This window comes from Aulonocara sp. 'chitande type north' Nkhata Bay, linkage group LG9 (assembly GCF_057382095.1).
Source record: "Aulonocara sp. 'chitande type north' Nkhata Bay isolate Kocher_YH1m ecotype deep benthic linkage group LG9, A_spYH_male_GT1.1, whole genome shotgun sequence".
NCBI classification, from domain to species: domain Eukaryota; kingdom Metazoa; phylum Chordata; class Actinopteri; order Cichliformes; family Cichlidae; genus Aulonocara; species Aulonocara sp. 'chitande type north' Nkhata Bay.
In genome coordinates this window covers 28,667,238-28,681,719 of record NC_141352.1, presented here as the reverse complement: position 1 = coordinate 28,681,719, position 14,482 = coordinate 28,667,238, and the positions used below count along the sequence as shown (strand labels likewise).

At 41.9% G+C, this 14,482-nt stretch overlaps 1 protein-coding gene across 1 annotated transcript; it reads left to right on the top strand.

The window, feature by feature from the left end:
* The first annotated feature begins 6,173 nt into the window (after positions 1-6,173).
* msl2b (MSL complex subunit 2b) lies at positions 6,174-13,574 on the top strand. The gene is made up of 3 exons (XM_086306782.1): positions 6,174-7,475; positions 9,787-11,153; positions 11,973-13,574. The coding sequence occupies exons 1-3, from the start codon at positions 7,334-7,336 to the stop codon at positions 12,270-12,272; spliced, it is 1,809 nt and encodes a 602-aa protein (XP_086162908.1). The 5' UTR covers positions 6,174-7,333; the 3' UTR covers positions 12,273-13,574.
* Positions 13,575-14,482: the final 908 nt, after the last annotated feature.

Below are 14,482 nucleotides of genomic sequence, written 5' to 3'. Positions count from 1 at the left end.
GACTGGATATTTTCTCTATTTTAGACAGTTCTCTGTAAACACTAGAGATGATTGTGTAGGAAACTCCCAACATATCAGAACTTTCTGAAGTAGTCAGACCAGCCTTTCCCCTTTCCGTTATTTTGATGTTCAGTTTAAATGTTAGCAGAAAATTCTGACCATGTCTACATACCTAAATGTAGTCTTTGTCATATAATGAGCTGATTAAAAATTAACAAGAAGCTTAACACATGTACCTAATGAAGTGGCCGTTGAAGAGAGATGGCTTAATGGCTCTCTCGAGTGATGAGAGTTTTGGTTGAAAAAGCACTAAAAATACAAGCTAGACTTGAAAATCAACTTGTAAGAACTTTAGAGAAATAAGAACACACTGTAACTGTTCTTACTGTTGTTTCTGTATCATAATACCTTTTCTGAACTTCTTGAATCCTGCCTAAAACAAATAAACAGATGAATCGGTGAGTTTAAACAGAAACTGCTGTATTTGTTTATAGAAAATGTTCATTTCATTGGGTTTATCCCAAAATACACAAGGCAGATTAATCCATTTGTATCACTAAGTCTCCAATTTCCTGTCCTTTTATGGTGATATCTGTGACCAGGAGAACATGTTTCCCAACTTTCTGCTGGAACAGAAAATACTGCTGAGAACTAAGAGAAACCCTTTGGGTTTTATCCCCAAATAAAAGCACATAATCGGGATTAAACTTTTAATAAAATCCTCCAGGAAAGTATAGATGCAGATGAATATATGTCTCTCTGAGAGTATCTGTTCTTTCCATTTAGTTTGTAGTTTTTATACAGTTTGCACAACTTCATTAAACATTCCAGTTTAGAGCCAAATGTTTTTGGCTGAAAAAGTCAAAAGATATACAGACAATTGCCATTATATGCGTAATGTACGTACATAAACTTGGCGCAAATTGGACATGCTTTCTTTTTCTTGTTTGCATCTGCAAACATGAGTCATTTCATCTGTAAACAAAAAAGCTCAAAAGAGTTTTGAATGGACTAAAGTCAAAAGTTCCAGAAGTAACTGGCATATATATATATATGTATATATATATATATATATATATATATACATATATATATATATATATATATGTATATATATATATATATATATATACACACACATATATATGTATTTAGAGATGGAGAAAGACATTTTATAAAAGTTTGGCCTCATTTGAACTTGACAAAGAGATCCAGACATCCAGAGTAGCGTGATTTTTAGAATCCCCATGACCTTTGACCTTCTTATATGCTTATAGGAGAAACATAATTTTAAATAGCTCTATATAGTATAATTATCACTTTAACATTCAGATGAATCTAATGACCTTGAAGGAAAGGTCAGAGGTCAGATTGGATATGATCTTTATATGGTACTTTCTATAAGTACCGCCACACTTGTAAGAATCGTAGTTTCTAAGTTATAAGGCATTTTGTCAATTTTCGGCCAATAAAACAGTGAGCTGTCCTTGAAGGCCCAGACAGATTAGAACGGCTTGTTAACATGACCCCACTCTAAACACCTACAAAGAATTCCTTTACAACTTTTCACACGATTGTGTTTACAGACAGAACGTCACGCACACATGCAAATACTACCAAAAATCATCTTGGGGCAGCGGTAATTAGCCCATAGAGCTATTTTATGGAAAGCACTGTAATAAAAGGTCAAATCTTATGATAACACCTCAAATTAGAAGTAACGGAAAGACAACCCAATCACACAAACAGCGGGAAGATGCAAAAACCAGGAAACTGATCTGTGTCAAATTTGTGAGACGACTGTCACAAGAGGAATGCTAGACTGCTATGAAATTTATAGACAATTTGGTGAGTTAATTCACAGATTAAGTAGGTGAAACACAGTAGAGTAGAGCAGGTAATAATGAAGGGAGGAGATGAAACCTGCACAGCAGACATAGGTGACATAGGTAAGTAGCTGAAAAATCACAGGCAGACTGATGAAAAATGTGCAATGAGAAGAGAAGATAAGTTCAACAACCTGTCACCCTCTGACCTAGTTCTCTCTCACAGCTGGCCTTCTCCTAAATTGACCTGTTATTAAAATGCATACAGCAAGCTATAGCACTAAATAAGCTCTGGAAAATATAACTATTTCTCAACAAAGTCCACCAATATAAAGCAAAATCGCTCAACCTTTAATAACAGCTTCATTCATTATGGCCTTTTGATGCTTTGCTGTCTGTAATCGGAGCTCTGTTACCTCTTTTGCTTTCAACTGACAGCCACCACATTATAGTTCTTTCTTTCAGTGTCAGTTTTTATTGGTCGTTTTGAACTCATTCATAAAACTGACATTACAACTGAGGGCTCTTCCTCTGAAGACTGCTGTTCGGTCTCTTGGCCGTAACCACAGCCGAGTCTGTGGTTACAGCCCAGTCACCAGTGACGATCCTCCACTTGAAGCTGAAGGAACTGAAACTGAGTAGATGCAAGTGGTCACTGTAAGGCATGTGCTGATATTATGAACTGTACAAGTAGACATAGAATGTGGACTCATAAAAGCTGCTGCACAGGTTTGTGATGTTAAAACAGAAAGACTTAAATAATACAACAATACAACACAAATTATCTTAATGAATGCTCGATTAATTATTTCAGCATAGACAAACTATTCTTGGTGCCACATGTGAGAAACAGCAGGGGAATCACCCAAACTCATGGGCATGATCAGAGACGTGCTAAGAATAGCCCTCAGAGACTGACTAACCAGCTATTTGTAGCACCCACGGTTGCCATAATAAACGAAAAAAGGAAACAGTCATGGTTCCATGAGACACTGTTTAACCTTAAAAGAGGAATTACTCTTGCACATGGAATGCACGTGTATATCAGAAACATTCAAACTATACTTGTGTCAGTTATAGCTTTAATTTTCACGCTTTTTCCACATCTCATGGTCTTTATCAGCAGGCTTTTGTATATATTTGCACTTCTGAACACTAATAGCAAAATGTATTTATATAACAATTAAAAGAAACAGCAGTACAAAGTGCTTCCCAGAATAGGAGAACAAAAGAACAAACTAGAACAGTTTACATACGGGTAAAGATAGGACACGCAAGACACAGGTGTAAGGTCAAAATAAGACAAAGAACAAAACCACGCTTTGACTCCACTGTGATTAATAACTTAACTACATTTTAAAACAGTACATTAAAAGAATAAGATGGACTTTGGTTGAGAATGTCTGTCAATGGAAAATTGTATTTAGTAGTCAGTATAATCTTTTAGTGATATAAGTTTGCATACGGTAGAATACTGCTTGTAGTTATTTGTATTAGGAAATATTCAACCATGTATACTTAGAGGCATATAATCAATTGTGTGTGATCTCTAACAGGCTGCAGGCTTGGTGTGCACTCCAGGAATGCACCCCCACGTCCTGGGAGCATGAGAGTTCGTACCTTGTTTTATTGTTTTAACATAGCTATGTCTGTTTTAGTCTAAGTGCCTTTTTGTCTAGATGAACTGCTGGACTTCTTCACTGTGTTATCTAGGGTGAACCATCTAGGGTGAGGGGGAGATTACCCTCTTCCTGACCAAGGATGTACCTTTTGTGCTTTCATGACCCTTTGATCAGCAGGACACACACACACACACACACACAGAAGTATAAATAAAGACCGGGGCAGTTTCTTAGTGTGAGTCTCTCAGTAGGGGGCTGCCCTTGCTAGCAAGAATTCTGTGTCTTTCTCTTCTCTGAGTCCTTACTGAAGAAGTGTTTTAGAATATTTTCCCTAACAATGTCAGAAATAAAAAATAGATTTTCAAAAAACCCTTATGACATAAACAAGTCTTTAGCAGTGACTAAAAAAGAAGACACCGATGAGGTCATTCCACAACCGAGGAGCACTAACAGCAAACGCTCAGTCGCCTTTTGTCTTTTAGAATGAGCTGGGAACATTTAACAGGTTTCTGCCTGAGAAACTGCAGGAACAGCAGTTCGAGTATGTATTGTGTAGCCAGGCAAAGTCATTGAACAGCTGTTAAAACTTCACCTTTTATTGAACTTTATATTGCTCAATAAAACCCACACAAGTTGAACAAATTCAAAAAGTGTAGTAAATAACATGCTCTGAGTGCTCAGACTGAGCAGAAAAGCACTATGCAATACACTGCTTTTACCTTTTACCCCGTGTATGTACAAACTAAAAGGTTTCTATAAGATGAGACTTTGACTGAAAAAGCTTCAGGTATTGTGGCTTTGAAATCTTTTATGTGCAACTACGACGTGTTGTTCTACTGCACAGAGTAAACTTCACTAATTATGTCAAAATCAAGACTTACAAATTAAAAAACAACAAAAAACAGACACATCTGGGTCTACCCTGGCTCTAGCTGTGTTCTGAGGCCCTACTGAGGCCTAGATGTCATGGATTCTGAGCAGCCATATTCACAGTCAACACTGTCAAGTGTAGTCAAAGGCAATATACATCTATGAGCAGAATGTCTTATGCTGGCTGACCTTATAAAGGAAAATAAAGGCGTTTGATGGCTGGTTGGCAGCTTTGTGTTTAGATCTATTCATAAAAGTGTGTCAGAGCATGTCAGTAAACTATATGCTAAGTTTGGCCTTCTTAGTGAAACGGAAATTCACACTTTTTGTCAGTTTAAAACGGGAATACTAGAACTTTGAAACTTACAGACGGGCTACAGCAATGGTTTTCATCACTGATTCGTTGATTCTTTTTTATTACATGATTAATTATCCAATTATTAATTATTTAAGATTTCAAATGTTTTGTTTTGTCTAACCAGCTGTCAAATGAATGAAAGTTTTTAGCTCACTATTAGGCTTAACGAAAAAGAGCAGAAAGTGATTACATTTAAAAAGCTGAACACTTATTTGATAATTAAAATTTTTAATTTCATCAGTTATCAAAGCTGACCAACTGTTTGTGCTGTGACTGGATGGTAAGGTAGCATGCTGTTGAAAATGCATCTTCCGCATAACTCAACAAGACAAAACGGAAAGTCCCTGGTGGTCAGCAGCCTTGCAGACAAAGAAAAAAAAAAGAGAGAGGAAACAGAAGGTAATTTCTGGGATAGTTCATTGATAGATATCAGCTTGTTTCAATCAGACAGGCTGCCATTTTTTAAGACTAGTTTGACTTTTCCGTGAGTATGTATTTATATCCTCTCTTTCCGTGTTCCCCCTTCTTTGGTCAACCTTCTGGTTCTCAAACACCACCACACCGTGGTTTTATCTCTGAACTGCACCGAGTTCTCACCACGCACGGAAATACAAAGGAATAAAGTGTGACGTAGTTAACACTGTGGATACCAAAGTAAAATTAAAAGTCAAAATTGCAATAAATTGCAATGATATAGATATAGAGAATTTAATATGGAGCTTCAAATGAGCATAGTATGTCATTTTAAAAAATAATATAGAAATAGTCATTTTAGGCTAAATTCCTTTTGTGTGTGTGTGTAGAAAAATATAATCTATTCATCTTTTAAACTAGCCTACCCAGTTATAATAGGGCATAGACGTTGGGCAGGTCACCAGTCCATTTAGAGTTTGACCCCAGTGTGAAACTGAAGAAGTCATCAGTTGAATGTAACTAAGTGTAATAGTATTTCTCAATAGGAAGTCACTGCACTAACAGCAGTAGTGAAACTGTGCCTTACACTTACAATGGAAGGATAGTCTTTCAGATTTTTGTCTTTTAATGGCACATTTTTTCCACATGTGACATACATTATACCAGCATACCAACTGTACCAAAAAGAGTACAGAAGATGAAAGCTGCCCACTGGATTTTAAGTCTAGTTGTGAAGTCTTAAAGTGGGCACTTTCACTGCCATCGTCATGTTTAGAAAAAATGAATGTAATCTAATGACTTTCTTACTGCCTTCTTAGATATAAAGAAGAAATGAAAACGTCATGTGAATATCAGAAATATCAGTCACTATTCCTAAATCAAAACCAAGAATAAGTTATGCTTTTTTCAACAAGGTGGTCTTTGAAAAATAAAATATCTATCTATCTGGAAGGTTAATTTTCGTTTATTATGTTTAAAAAGTGAAATAAATCATCTCAATATGTTAGATCTACCGCTCTTCCTTTTTTTTTAATTGAACCGCCTTATCCGAGTTCTCGCGAGATGTGAGAAACAGCGCCCCCTTGTTTATGTGTAGGAAACGCGATGGGATGTGTGAGGACTACTCAGTGGCTAACGATAGCAAGGTACACAAACAGGGAAATTAATCATTTTTCTCTCCTTTGATATTCGGGAGGTCTAAAGAAAGCTCCAGAAGGATTGATAAACTCCCCTTTTCCCACCACATTCCCACCAAGGAGGGAAACGAGAACGAAAGACTCCCGATAATCTCGCGAAGAGGGGAGCGGCCTTGCTTTTTTAGCCGGCTTCCCGGCGCAGCTCTGACGGCTAGCACTGTCACCAGAGCCCGGTGCTTCCGCTGGCTTGCTCGGCTCCACACGGATAGAACTGCGGCGGCTTCGATATTATTTTTGTTTCGGACGCCACCATCTGCTCGTCCGCACGCTAGCTCCCCTGTCTAGGAGCGGGTGTCGGCGTTTCTCTCCGAGGAGGAGCTTTTGAAGCCGAGGCGGCCTGTTTTGTTTTCGAGCCGCCGTGAATCTCTGCGAACAATAACACAACCATAACGAGCCTGCTGGGGCTGCACCGAGTGAGGAAATAGGAGCCGCTGACGCCCCGGTGTGGGGTAATTGATGCTCTGTGTGACACCAGCTCAACTCGGGACAGGCATGCATGTGGACTATGGGGATATCATGGGAGTACGATTGCAAACCGGGCCACTTTGTCACAGAGTAGCCTGTTTGAATCTCGGAGCTGCTAGCTAGTTAGCTAGCCAGCTGTGTCTGTGAGAAGCGTTAAAAAGGCCACTGGCGACGGAAGGAGTGCCTCACGATGCTTTGTCTTAATTTAAATTACGTATGGGAAGGAAACGAACCGAAACGGTGCGCATGAAGCTGCATTTTAATGCAAACAAATCTCCGATCGGAGGCTGCGGTGATTTCAAAGCTAAGACAGCGCATTGAAGATGGATTGGATGTGACCGGGGATGACTAAACCTGGATCTTCACTCTTCATGTGGGATTTATCTAGCAACCGGGAACTGAAGCCGTGACATCCACCTATATGCCCCCTTCAAAGCCCCCACCGGACTCCCTTGATAAAAACAGTAATTTTATCTCACGGGAAGCGGGAGCTGCGGGTAGTTTGTTTATCCTCTTGTGTGACTTTGGTGTGTTTTTATTAACGTATTAATACATCTGGAGCGCCGGGCCCAGACAGCTGAGATGAACCCGGTGAATGCGACCTCTCTCTTCGTGTCTGCGAGCCGGTCGGTGCTGCAGTGCGACCCCCGAGACCCCCGGGCTCTTGCGGAGCTCTGCAAGCTCCTGCCGTTTTTCCGCCAGTCCCTCTCCTGCTTGGTCTGCGGTAAGTGTGAGTTTATATTATAGTTTAATTTAACAGCAAGCCAGTGTATATGTGTGTGTTTATTATTGAGAGGATGTTTTATAGGTAACGTTGTCAGCTGTCTTAACAGTGGGAGTGAGCCTTTAAATGGTGCTGCGTTCAAGCACTGACGGAAATGTCTGAGTACATTACAAAAGAAGTCAGCAGCATGGTGGAAACTGAGCTGTCGCGCATATGAAGTGTTGTACTTGAATATGTCTTGAAGTGCTTGTACTTTACTTAAATTTAGAGCTGGGCAATGAACCACATTTAATTGCATTTACGATTTTGGCTCCTGTGGATCATGAAAACCAGGTAATCAAACTATAGCCAGTATTATGTCTGACGTATTTGGCAACTACTGTTTGGATTTTTTTTGCTGGGTCGTAGTTTTAGGAAATCTGCTTAACTTAAAAGACAAACATGTTTTTATTTTTAAGTAAGTTTAGTAAATCCAGAATCCCCCTCCCCAGAGCGAGTGCTTAAAAAATTAAGTTAAAATTAAATGCTTCTTTCCATATGAACACATTAAGAACATTTTATAGATATATTTTAGTTCACATTTAGCTATTTATTTGCTGTTGCTTACATTTAAAGGAAATCCTTTGAATTAAAGACACCTCCCCCCTTTTTAACTTTGAATGAGTGTGATCTCAATACTGACTAAATAATTTGTTTTTGTTTATGCATTTAGTTATTGTTATAACTAACAGGTTCTGTTTTAAATTTGTAAAAAAAAATTTTAAATCAAGCTGCATTGTTAAACTGCTGTATTCTCCAAAAGGTTGTTTATATGGTAAATTCCGAGGTGTCATGAACGCATCTTAAGTCACAGCTACACCCATCCTGACACACCCCCTTCTGGGTGCTGTTTGGCAGCATCTGGGCGTTTCTCTGGTTCATCCTGTTGAATAACAGCCCCTTCACATGCTGGATGCTGAGCACCTAATCTGCTTTCTCACCCTCCTCCTCCTCAGATACAGAAATGTTCAACTCCATCTAGGAAAGGAAAGCAAAGGGAGTCGTTTAAGGAGACTGCTCCTTACAGTGTTTACTTCACTGAACTAAAACGAACTTTAATAAAAGTATAGGGAGCATTTCTTCGGCTGGATATTAAAGTCAACCTTTTAATGTATATTTAATACAGGGTTTTCACCGCCAATACAAAATGCATTGCATTTCCCTTCGGCCAGAGTGAGTGTATATACCATTTCCAATATAGAGAGGAAGCTGTGGCTGCTGTTTTTGCAGGTTCTCAGTAAATGGATGGTTTGATGAATTATTTATGCATTTATTTACGTAAAGGTGATATTTATGGTGCTGTGATTGCAAGAAGACTGAGAAACTTCCATGTCCTCTGTGATGGATGGCTATAATAGTCTTTATGACATTTAAATATAGAGTTATGCTTGATTTGTCAAACAGGCAGAGCCGTATGTGTAGGCCTGCTTGTTTCTTGTGAATGGAACTTCATCCCTTCCCCCTCTTTTTGCAGCTGCACTCTCTAGCAGGAAGCTCCCCTGAAAGAGAGGCTGTCTTTCACTCTGGAAAACCTCCAAGCACAGCTCAGGTTTACAAATACATGTCAGTTTAGGAAGCTGTGGCAAAAAGGAACCAATCGTCTGTAAATAAAGCCATAATTTATCTCATGTTAATGATGATTGCTGGCTTGTTAAGGATTTTATTACCAGGCGTGTTGCTATGTTTATGATTTTACATGCATATAAAACATTTTTGCTATCCCCAAAGGAAAATATACACTTTTAACCTTTATCAAAGGACCGTAAACATTAACTAGGGTAATGCAGACTCATTACCTTAAATATATGCAGACCACATGCTGTGTCATTTATTTAAAAAAACACACACACAAAAACGGCAACCTCACTTTGAACTTGTTATGATAAATACTGATTATTGTATTTATTGTTATTTGCAGAAGTGTGCAAATAGGCATAAATTTGCTTGAAATCTATTAGCAAATTTAGTGTATTCGTTTTTTTAGTGTTTGCACAGCGGTATAAAAGGAAGAGAACCCATCAGTCATCTTCTTCTAGTGCCCCACCAGTGTCCAAAGCTGAGAGGTGGAGTGACACCCCCCCATGGACATCATTACTCGCCCATTCACACCCCAAAGGCTTATTTTACACCAGAAATAAAAATTCATGCTGTCTTTTCTGGATCCTGCAATGGCCACTTAATCATCTATGTGGGCTGTTCTGCCTGTTCCTGTGATATCTGCAATTTCATTCATGTTTTTTTTTACCTTTTCTCCCTGTCCTCTCATGCTCAGGCAACCTGCTGCAGGACCCCATCGCTCCCACCAACTCGTCATGTCAGCATTACGTCTGTCGAGGCTGTAAGGGTCAGAGAATGCAGCTGAAGCCGTCCTGCAGCTGGTGCAAGGACTATTCCCGCTTCGAGGAAAACCGGCAGCTCTCTTTGCTCGTCCACTGTTACAGGAAGCTCTGTCTCTACATCACACAGTCGCCACTTGCACCACACATAGCCAGCGCTGCCAGTGACTCACCTGACCTGCAGGCTATCCTCAATGAGGGCCTGACATTGGCGGAGAGTGAGCCAGAAGCGGAGGATGTCTCAGACTCTGTTCGTTTGTCACAGACGGTGTCGACCTCTGAGGTGGGTCAGCCCGATGGCGGTCCAGCAACAAAGGAGCTCAAGGTGGAAGAACCGAGCCCCGTGGGCTTTAACGGACTGCATGACTGTAACGGCCTGGTCAGCTCAGACAGACTGCACCCCATCACCACGAAGCAGGAGAGCTTCTCAGAGGAGATCCCAGTGTGCATGAGTGTTACAGGCACTTCAGAGACGGGACTTTGTGACATCGGCGCTTTCGGGGACGACCTGAAACACGGCGGGGGGCCACTACTGTTGAGTGTAGAGGAGGTGCTCAGAACTTTAGAGACGGAGTCTGACCTTGACCCTTCACCTGAGCCCAACTCTCAGCCAGGCTGCCACCCCTCTGTACCTCAGTCTAGCCGAAACGGGCCTCACTGCCCATCAGGCCAAGACTCATCCCGCCTCATCGCCTCCCTCCCTTCAGAGAACAGCTCCCGTGGCCTCCAACCACACCCGCAGCCCTCACTGCAGCCCCCTCCTCAGCCCTCTGCAGTCACCCCCCGTATACCGCTTCGCTGCCACCGCAAACGCTCCCGCTCAGAAAGCGACAGCGAGAAGGTGCAGCCCCTCCCTATTTCCAGCCTCCTACGAGGGCCCCCCATTGGTGCCAACAGTTCCCCCCACCACCCCAACCCTGGTGCCACCACCAAACAGGAACCTAAGTTCCCTGCAGCAACGCCTCACCCCCACCTAGCCCCGGTACCTAATGGCAGCACCCCAAAGGTGGGTAAGACTGTACTTGTCCCCAACAAGGCTCTGAAAAAGACTGTGGAGCACCACGGTGCCGCCAAGAAGTCGTACACCAAGGCCAGGCAAGGGGCCCCCAAACCCCGCACGCAGCCCCGTGACAGAGTACCCCCTCACCCTCACGCTCACCCCCTCACACACCCACCCAGCCCCTCGAAGCCACTGTACAAGAAGCCTGTGGAGAAGAAGGGCTGCAAGTGCGGCCGGGCTACCCAGAACCCCTCAGTGTTGACCTGTAGGGGGCAACGCTGCCCCTGTTACTCAAACCGCAAGGTGAGAATGCTCCACACACCATCCATACACTAATAAAATCGCTTCTGTTTGTTATCACATCAAATTGAAACTAATTGCATTGTATTGAAGTAAGAAACTGGCATCTCTGTATGAAAATAATCATATTAAACTGTAAATTCAAATCAAAGCAATGGACGGCTTTTGGTTTTCTGTAAGTTGTGTGTTGAGTGGTAATAGCTGCTCTCAACTGTAAGGTGGACATAGCCACTGAAAACTGCACTTTTTTCTTAATGGACAAGAGGGAGTGACTCCAGCCCTCAGTTCCCCTTTTCTGTGCCTTCAGTAAACACTTTCTTGGTGACTTTATGGGCTCGGTCACTAGTTTATGGTCATATTGAATAAAACATTAAGTCCGTATTGTAAATTATGATCATTGTTACAATCAGAAAGTAGGCTTATGGTCAATAGGCATGTACTCGAATGTCACCAGCTGATCATTATGCCATAAACGCTTAACTTGAGGCTTCATTACTGGACTTCACCCATCCACGGATGACATCACAGTGGCTACATCCATCTTTTATATGCAGATTACACAACAGGCAATCATTTTGAAGTGTGTAGAAGTGATGAGATGTCTTGAAAACTGTTAGAAGGCAAATTAAACTTAATATTTACTTTTTAATAATACCTTTATTTATATTTGAAACTTTAAAGGTGGTTTCCAAAGTTCGTTAAGAAACAAAAACATAATGTCGAAGTGAACCAGAAGACCAATAAAACGCGCAGCTATAACCCAAACATCATCTATTATGTTGTTCTTTGTTAAATGTTATTGATCCCATTCGGTGTTCTCAGGCTTGCCTGGACTGCATCTGCCGCGGCTGCCAGAACTCGTACATGGCCAATGGCGAGAAGAAGCTGGAGGCCTTCGCCGTGCCAGAGAAAGCTCTGGAGCAGACCCGGCTCACGCTGGGCATCAACCTCACCAGTATCGCCGCAGCGGCCCTGCGCAGCCCGGCCACCAGCTCCCCGGGCAACACCCTCCTCAACGTCACCACAGCCACGGGGGCGCCTGTCACGGCCGCCTTCCTATCTGGGGCGGGGCACGACAACCGGGGCTATGACGATTCGCTGGAGATGCGGTTTGACTGTTGAGGTCCGGCCCCCCCTCCCCTTCCGCGGTCAGTAGTCACACACATTCCCCCACCCCTACCACCACCGCCGCCGCCCCTCCCTCACCCTGCTGGGTGGCGTCACCCATCGGTTCGTACAGCGGCGGAGCCAGAACAAAGGCAGCTACAGTGACAGGCGGCAGCGAGGGTCACCAGCTGAAGCTGAGGAGGCGCCCTCCATCCAAACGCCCGAAACTGCACCATGCTTGTGGTCTTGCATACAGAGAAGAGAAGAAGAAAGAGGAGATGTAGCGTTACTGTATGTGCAGAGATTTCATTTCAGTGGGTATAGAGGGGTTTATTTTGTTGTTGTTTTCTTCTCTACTATGGGTAATATGTAGAGCATGTTGTGTAGCTAAGTCGGGCGTGCTGACCACGGTCACACGGCTCTCAGCGTGTGTGTATGTGTCTGTGTGTCCATGTCTGTGTGTGTGTGCGTTGAGCATGTGAGTGTGTATGGGAGGGTTTTATTTGAAGATGAACCTTACTAGCAGGAATGGAGACATCGTCACCACCACCTTCATCAGAGACTGGTGTAATTTATATATAAGAGAGAACCTTTTGTACATGGACTTATCGGTTTCCATTTAAGAAGACATTTTATGATATATTTTATAAGTTACTTTAAATCCAATGGAAGCCGATGTAAAGCGGGGAGATGTCTGCATTCAACCAGAATGTTTTCGCACTGGTAAAAGTAGATTTTGTAAACCACCAGAAATAAAAGCTCTTATACGTAAGGAATAAAAATGATTAAAACCACCAGCCGAGTTTTGATTACGTCTTTTGAATGTTTAAAGATCCTGAAGCTTGGGGAAGGTTGGATGATTTGGTGAGTTTTGAGGCAGGAAGATGGTAAAACTTCAGCACTTATCCCACTTTTTTTTTTATGTTTTGTTGTTGTTCTTACTTGTGTATAAAAACTCTGGTTGATTGCAGGCCCTGTGCACTGCTTTTCCACAAGTTTTTTTTGGTTTCTGGAAGCTACACACTTGCTGCTAAATACTACAAAGGACTCAAAAGGAGGAGAGCACACCTGTTTTCCTTGTCTTGTTTTGTTTTCTTTTAAATAAAAATGCGTTAACAACATTTGCAGTATTTATTGGACGTCTCCTAACGTAGAGGTTACGTGTTGGGCACCAGTTTGTTTCCGGTTAAGTTCTTGTCGTCGTCCTCTTCTTAGCGTTAGTTTCTGGTGTCTCCAAAAAGGGTTTTGTTCTCCCTCTGGGCATTTAAATACCTGTAATATAACTGTAACATATTTCCACAAAAAAGAAAGAAAATCAGAAACTTACAAAGTGTTGTGTGGTTATTTGTTTCTACCCTTTATCACTGAGATTAAGCATGTTGAAAGTATTTATTGATCTGTCGGCACTGCTGAAGTTAGGCAGTAGAGGGCAGTGTTGGACCTAATGCTGCAGTAATTATTTGGCACCAGCATCATGCCTTGGCTAGAAAGCAGTTTTGAGCCACTTTGACTGGACTACAGATGTAACTGTAAATGCCTTTGTAGTAATAAACCTTTATGATGTAAAGGTTAAAACAGCAAACACATTTTATAAATTTAGACCCACAGGAATGATTTTGATTCAATGAAACTTGGCTTTAATTGTGACTGTGGGAACAATCCAGTTCTCTAAAACGTGGCAATGCTTTCTTCATGTACACTGAACAAAAATATAAACGCAACACCTTTGTTACTGCTCCCATTCCCCATGGGATGGACGTAGAGACCTAAAATTCATTCCAGATACACAATATAACCATCCCTCCCAAACAGTGGTCACAAATCAGTCCAAATGTGTGGTAGTGGGCACATCTGCTATATTTAGATAATCCATCCCACCTCACAGGTGTGCCACATCAGGATGCTGATCTGACAACATGAGTAGTGCACAGGTGTACCTCAGACTGCCCACAACAAAAGGCCACCCTGGAATGTGCAGTTTTGTCTCACAGCAAAATGCCACAGATGCCACAAGCAATGAGGGAGCGTGCAATTGGCATGCTGACAGCAGGAATGTCAACCAGATCTGTCGCCCGTGCATTGAATGTTCATTTCTCAACCATAAGCCGTCTCCACAGGCGTTTCCGAGAATATGGCAGCACATCCAACCGGCCTCACAACCGCAGACCTCGTGTAACCACACCAGCCCAGGACCTCCACATCCAGCAGGTTCACCTCCAAGATCG

Bases quoted from the DNA above. Each gene is read 5' to 3' on its own strand.
- msl2b (XM_086306782.1), top strand. From the start codon at position 7,334: ATGAACCCGGTGAATGCGACCTCTCTCTTCGTGTCTGCGAGCCGGTCG. The intron at 7,476-9,786 runs GTAAGTGTGAGT...TCTCATGCTCAG, and splicing joins CCTCTCCTGCTTGGTCTGCG to GCAACCTGCTGCAGGACCCC. The intron at 11,154-11,972 runs GTGAGAATGCTC...CGGTGTTCTCAG, and splicing joins CCTGTTACTCAAACCGCAAG to GCTTGCCTGGACTGCATCTG.